General features: G+C 37.0%; 1 protein-coding gene across 1 annotated transcript in view; it reads right to left on the reverse strand.

The window, feature by feature from the left end:
* TM9SF3 (transmembrane 9 superfamily protein member 3) overlaps positions 1-3,562 on the reverse strand; it is a 357,433-nt gene extending 353,871 nt beyond the window's left edge. The window contains exon 1 of the mRNA XM_090369370.1: positions 3,305-3,562. Within this exon, the coding sequence (XP_090225496.1) occupies positions 3,305-3,379 (75 nt within the window). The 5' untranslated portion in view covers positions 3,380-3,562. The remainder of the gene's footprint in view (positions 1-3,304) is intronic.
* Positions 3,563-6,000: the final 2,438 nt, after the last annotated feature.

Here is a 6,000-nt window from a genome sequence, read left to right on the forward strand (position 1 = left end):
CTCTGTAGAAGGCAATGGTCAGGCTACGCCTTGGGTACTGCATACAGGTCTGGAGGCCTCATTTAAGAAGGATATAGATTTGTTGAGCGTGTACAGAGAAGGGCAACAAGATTGGTGAGGGAAATGAAGAGATCCTCTTACCAAGAGAGGCTTAAGTTCTGCAAATTGCAGTGGCTGGAGATTAAGCACCTGCGTGGTGATCTGATTGAGGTGTATAAGGTTGAGCACACCGAATTCTGATGGGATCCTCCCACTTGTTCAGAGGAAGGATAAATTCAATAAAGGATAAATTCCTAAGGAGGCATAAATTCAATAAGACTTGTAGAATAGATGTGCGGAAATTTGCCTTTAGCTAACGGGTGGTTAATTGCTGGAACAAACTTCCATCTGTTGTTGTGGAAGTTGATAGGTTAAATAAATTTAAGGAGGAACTGGACAGGCATTTGGAGGGAATGGTGAGTTTTTTTTTTTTTTTTTGGCAGATGCTGCATAAGCTCATACACTTGCTTTCTTACATCGCATGCCACTATTACTACTACATTAGAAAATTACCTCAAGAACAGTAATTAAGGAATTGGTGGTGGATTAAGAAGATAAAACTGCTTGTAAAAAGCAAGGTTTCTCAAACAGAAAAATGGAATGCAATGTGCTATCGTCAGTAAAACTATAAATAGAATTACCAGTCAGTGGAAGGTCATTAATATATACAAAGGAAAGAGCAGGAAAAAGAACTGACTTTAGGGAACACCAGCGTCAGTGGAAAAGCTAGAAGACGGAGAGCCATCTCACCTACATTGAGCAGTCAGAAAACTAGCTACCCGATTGCAAAATCAAGTTAGCAATCCATAGGATGGGACCTTGTTTAGAAGACCTTTATGCCAAACATAATCAAAAGCTTTGTCAAAAGTAACTGCTTACGTTTAACCAAACTTTTCCAGTGAATGTGACCATAAATAGACAACATAAGCCAGTATATCACCAGCAGAGAGACACTGATGGAATTCATACTGGTGAGCACTGATCAGGTGAAAGGTTTTGAAAGTTTGAGTTAAACGCTAATTGAATCTTTTCCATCACTTTGGAAAGAGTATAGGTAAATGCAATACGATAACAATTGGATGGGTGGGATTTGTCACCCATTTTAGCAACTGGTTAGATGTCAACACATTTCAAGGAAAAACACCAGTGAAATAACAAAGTGTGAAAAGGCAACAGAATAGGATCAAAGTCAAGGGTACACCTTGAGAACAAGATGGAGAAATGTCATCAAGCTCAGCATCGTGCTTTGATGGAGAAATACCATCAGGGCTTGTGTGTTCTGGTCATCCAGATAGTTCAAAATTCTTCTAACATGCTTTTGAGGGAAGACTACAGGAGGCAATGGGTAGAGAGCATTCAGAATGGTAGGAAGTGGTTTACCAAGATCGTCAAGAAGAAAAGTAAATGCTAATTAAGTCAGATTTATCTTTAGCTGAGGTGGCAAAAGACCCATCAGGTTTTGACAAAGGTGGGGGTATTGATGGACAAAAGTTACAGCCACCTCAGGGATCTGGATTCTGGGCTCTTGCCCAGAATGCAACTACCATTCGGACAAGAAGCAATTTCCTACTTCTAGCCTATTCAAAATCTAGTTTAAAATGATTAATAACTACTCTGCAATTGTTGCAATCATTAGTGTAGAAAGAAAATGAAGCTGGAGATATGGATCCACACTAACTGCAATATGCAACAATCTTATCTCAAACAGCCTTAGCACAATTATTGAAAAACCAAAGTTTAGATAAAGGTCTAGATTTTAAGGAGTGAGGAATAAAGGATTCCATCCATAAAAAAATAATCTCACTAACACAATCTAAGCAGACATTGACATCTGAAGATTTAATACAATATTAATCCCACTACAGAATGTTCAACAGAAAGCTAATAGATCACCCCATTTTGCATTCTTGTAATGCCAAACAACATGAGGCTAAGAATTACAAACAAAAAAGTTTTCTTTTGCTGCACTTTAGAGGCCAACATCAAGTTGTGATCTAAGAGGCTTAGAGGACCATTCACCTCGATCATGTGCTTCGTGAGAAAAAGTTCAATGATGTTTGTGAGAAAAATTTCAAGGGTGTGTGTGTTTAGGATTGTCTGGTATTTTGCTAAGTAAGTGAACAAACTGTGCAAGGTCATAAGCTATTGCAAAAGCCTCAGCATCTTGCCCAGTTGGGCAAGATGTTGAGGCTTTTATCCATGTGACTAGAAACTGAAACCAGCTGGAGTTGTGAACATTAAAATAACATAGAAAATTACCTCACACTGTCAGAAAAGTTTGACTGTAGAAAGTAAAGTTTCAAAAAAGGAAACATTCCAAATTACGTCTCTGAAAGGGAATATCAGAATGAACACATGCACAAGTTTCAAACAAAAGGAATTGTACATCAAATAATTAGGTCAACTGAGATGATCAGTGGTTGAAATAACCAATAATTGGGATTATGTCAGAAAAGGTAAATGGGGCTTGGCAGACTGTTAGCAGTAATGTATATCATTGAGAGTGGAAGTGACAGCATGTATTATTTGTGAAATTAACAAAAATGAATCATTCATTTTTTGTAAGTATACAGGGCAAACCCGAAACACTGCATAAATATATATATATATATATATATATATATATATATATATATTTTTTTTTTTTTTTTTTGATAGTTCATATTATATGTATTTTGTGACATACTACTTTTAAACCCGAAAGTGGGGGAAGGGAAACATTGGATTGCCTACATGCATGGTCATAGGCCACACAATGTGGACTCTCGCATTCTAAACTAGAAATTAAAACAAAACTAATTATAATAAAATAAGTCCTCAAGTAACGTTCCCCTTTGTAAATAACTTTTAACAATTGCATTTTATCATGCAGAAAAAAAAAACGTCTGCGTTCGTTCTCCGCCCCCCCCCCCAATCAATTTTACATAACTTATCATTAAAGATTGTATATAAAAAAAAATAAAAAAAACTGACGCGCCTGAGTTAAAAATACGCGGCAGTGATGGGCACAGAAAGAATTTTATTAGGGCCTGGACACCAAGTAGCACGAACATGGGAGGGACCAAGTTAGACTAAAACACTAAGTACCGGGCATCCATGAAACCTATCGGCTGAATTGCATGCACACTGGACATAAAATTAATAAATACATACAGACTGAACATTTGCAAAGTTTGTGGGCATCCTAAATACCATCTATGAAACACATAACAACTTGTGCAATTATCAGCACATAATTAAAACTAACAAAATACAATTAACTTACCCGATGTGTGTGTTCATCGCTAATTATCTGTCGAAAACAGAGAAAAAATTGAAGCAATATACAGATACGGTTCATATTTCACGTTACTCTGTTCTACAGTAATTTAGGATAACCGGAGGTAAATCTTAACATCCCAACGCATTTGATAAATTACATAAATGAACAAATCAACAGCCTTTTCACATTGCAGCCACGTCACATCGAGTTCAATAATGAAACGTTTCTAATATCATCACCCACAAGAGGACACTACATGAAAATTTATTAGAAATCTTCGCCCTGGTTATTGTATGAAACTCAAACACGAAATAACTTTGAGAAAATTCAAGCTAAAGTAAAATACAATATTAAAATTTTGAAAAGTGAAAAATTAAAAAACAATTCAAAGGAAAATATTGGTACGCATAAAGAAAACGCACTGCTGGCTGCACAATTGTAACGCTTTACTAGCGTATGATTTCTTCGATGAATAAAATAGCAAAACCAAAAGGCAGCGATAGTGAATACGTGACAAAAATAATATGAAAAACAAATGAAAATAATAATGTAATTCAACACAAAACAAGAGAAAATAACTTTTTAGTGCACGTCTTCAATCATGAGAAAATAAAATTAAAGCAAAGGAAATGATACTGATATCGACGACTATGAACACCAAACACGATTTATGAAGTAGTTTACTCGCACTGTTGCGATAAATAAGGTCATTACCCGTATGGAAAGAGCGTTAGGTTTAAGCTTGATTCCCTTCACGCATAGATTAAGGAACAATTTCCATCAGATCAGAAAATTTTTTAAAATATTTTTCACACAATAGCAGAGTTAACGACTTTATATTGAATGAGTTTATATTAGTGGATATAGTAATAGTAATAGCAGAATGTGATCAAAGAAAGCAACCGTATTTTCAGCATCAGCCAAAAAAAAAAAAAAATCACACAACAATTCCCTCTAAATGTTTGTCCAGTTCTTTCTTAAATTTATTTAAGCAATCAACTGCCACAATGACAGATGCAAGCTTGTAGTAGTAGTAATAGTAGTAGTGGCACGTGATGCAAGAAAGCAAGTGTATGAGCTTATGCAGTATCAGCCAAAAAAATAATCACATCATTCCCTCCAAATGCCTGTCCAGTTTCTCCTTAAAATTATTTAACCTATCAACTTCCACAACGACAGATGTAAATTTGTTACAGCAATTAATCACCCGCTGGCTAAAGGCAAATTTCTGCACAGCTATTCTACATCTGTTTTTCTTAATTTAAATTTATGCCCACTTAGGTAAGCAATCTGAACAAGTGGAAGGATCCCATCAGACTTCAGCATGCTCAGCCTATTCAAGGCCTTATACACCTCAACCAGATCACCGCTCAGGTGCATAGTCTCCAGCCACTACAATTTGCAGAACTGAAGCCTCTCTTGGTAAGAGGATCCCTTCATTCCCCTCACCAATCTTGTTGTCCTTCCCTGTACACGCTCAAGCAACTCTATATCCTTCCTAAAATGAGGCCTCCAGACCTATATGCAGTACTCAAGGCGTGGCCTGACCATTGCCTTATACAGAGGGACAATCACCTCCTTTTTCCTGCTAGAAAAATTCCTATATATCATTGACAAAACCCCATGACCTGCCCTGGCAGCTTGCCTGCTTTGCGCAGAAAATTACATATCTGACTGCACAACTAATCCCAGGTCTTTTTCGTTTTCTACCACCTTAAGTGTAGTACCACACAGTTGGTACGTTTCTCTGGGGGTTATTTATACCCATATGCAGTACTTTGCGATTGTCAATGTTAAACTTCACTCGCCACTTCTTAACTCATCTGCCCAAATTTTCTAGATCTTATTGCAGTAGCACACTGCCATTACTGTCATTAACAATCCTGCCAACTTTTGTATCATCTGCAAACTTCGACATTAAGCCTGATATACCTTCATCAATATCATTGATAAATAGACAAAACAACAGTGGACCCAACACCGAACCCTGTAGGACTCCACTAATAACATTAGTCCATGAAGAGCAGCACCCATTGATTACCACCCTCTGGCTTCTCCCACTGAACCATCCTTCTATCCATTGTAGCAACATATCCTTAATACCATTCTGCTCCAATTTGTACAATAGACTTCCAGGGGCAAAGTGTCAAAAGCTTTCCTGAAAACCAAATATATGGTATCAAAATAATTTTTTGCATCCAGTTCTTTGTAACCACATCATAATATCCTATCAAATTTGTCGGACAAGACTTTTCCTTAACAAACCCATGCTGTGTCTGAATTATGGCTGCAGTCTTGTCTAGATGATCCTGCAATGCATCTTTAACCAGTGACTCCATTATTTTACCCGGAACAGAAGTTAAAATAACTGGTATGTAATTAGGTATCATCCTTCGATCCCCCTTTGTGAATTGGGGATATATTTCTACATCTCCAGTCCATGGGGACCTCCTCTGAGTCCAAGGATAATCTCATAATTATGGCTAAGGGTTTGCTTAGTTGCTTTGCCGCCTCCTTTAATATAACTGTTTAGATCCCATTCACCCCAGATGCCTTTTTTATGTTTAACTTCAACAATTTCTCCTCCAATTTGCTCTCAGTTATTGCAAAAGCATTAACTACCTTGCTTCAATTTGATAACCTTCTGCCATTTTCAAACCTTAATAACTCCTCACGTGTGAATATAGATGCAAATACTG

The sequence above is a fragment of the Mastigoproctus giganteus genome, chromosome 3, assembly GCF_048544385.1.
Source record: "Mastigoproctus giganteus isolate SK-2022 chromosome 3, ASM4854438v1, whole genome shotgun sequence".
In the NCBI taxonomy this organism is placed as follows: domain Eukaryota; kingdom Metazoa; phylum Arthropoda; class Arachnida; order Uropygi; family Thelyphonidae; genus Mastigoproctus; species Mastigoproctus giganteus.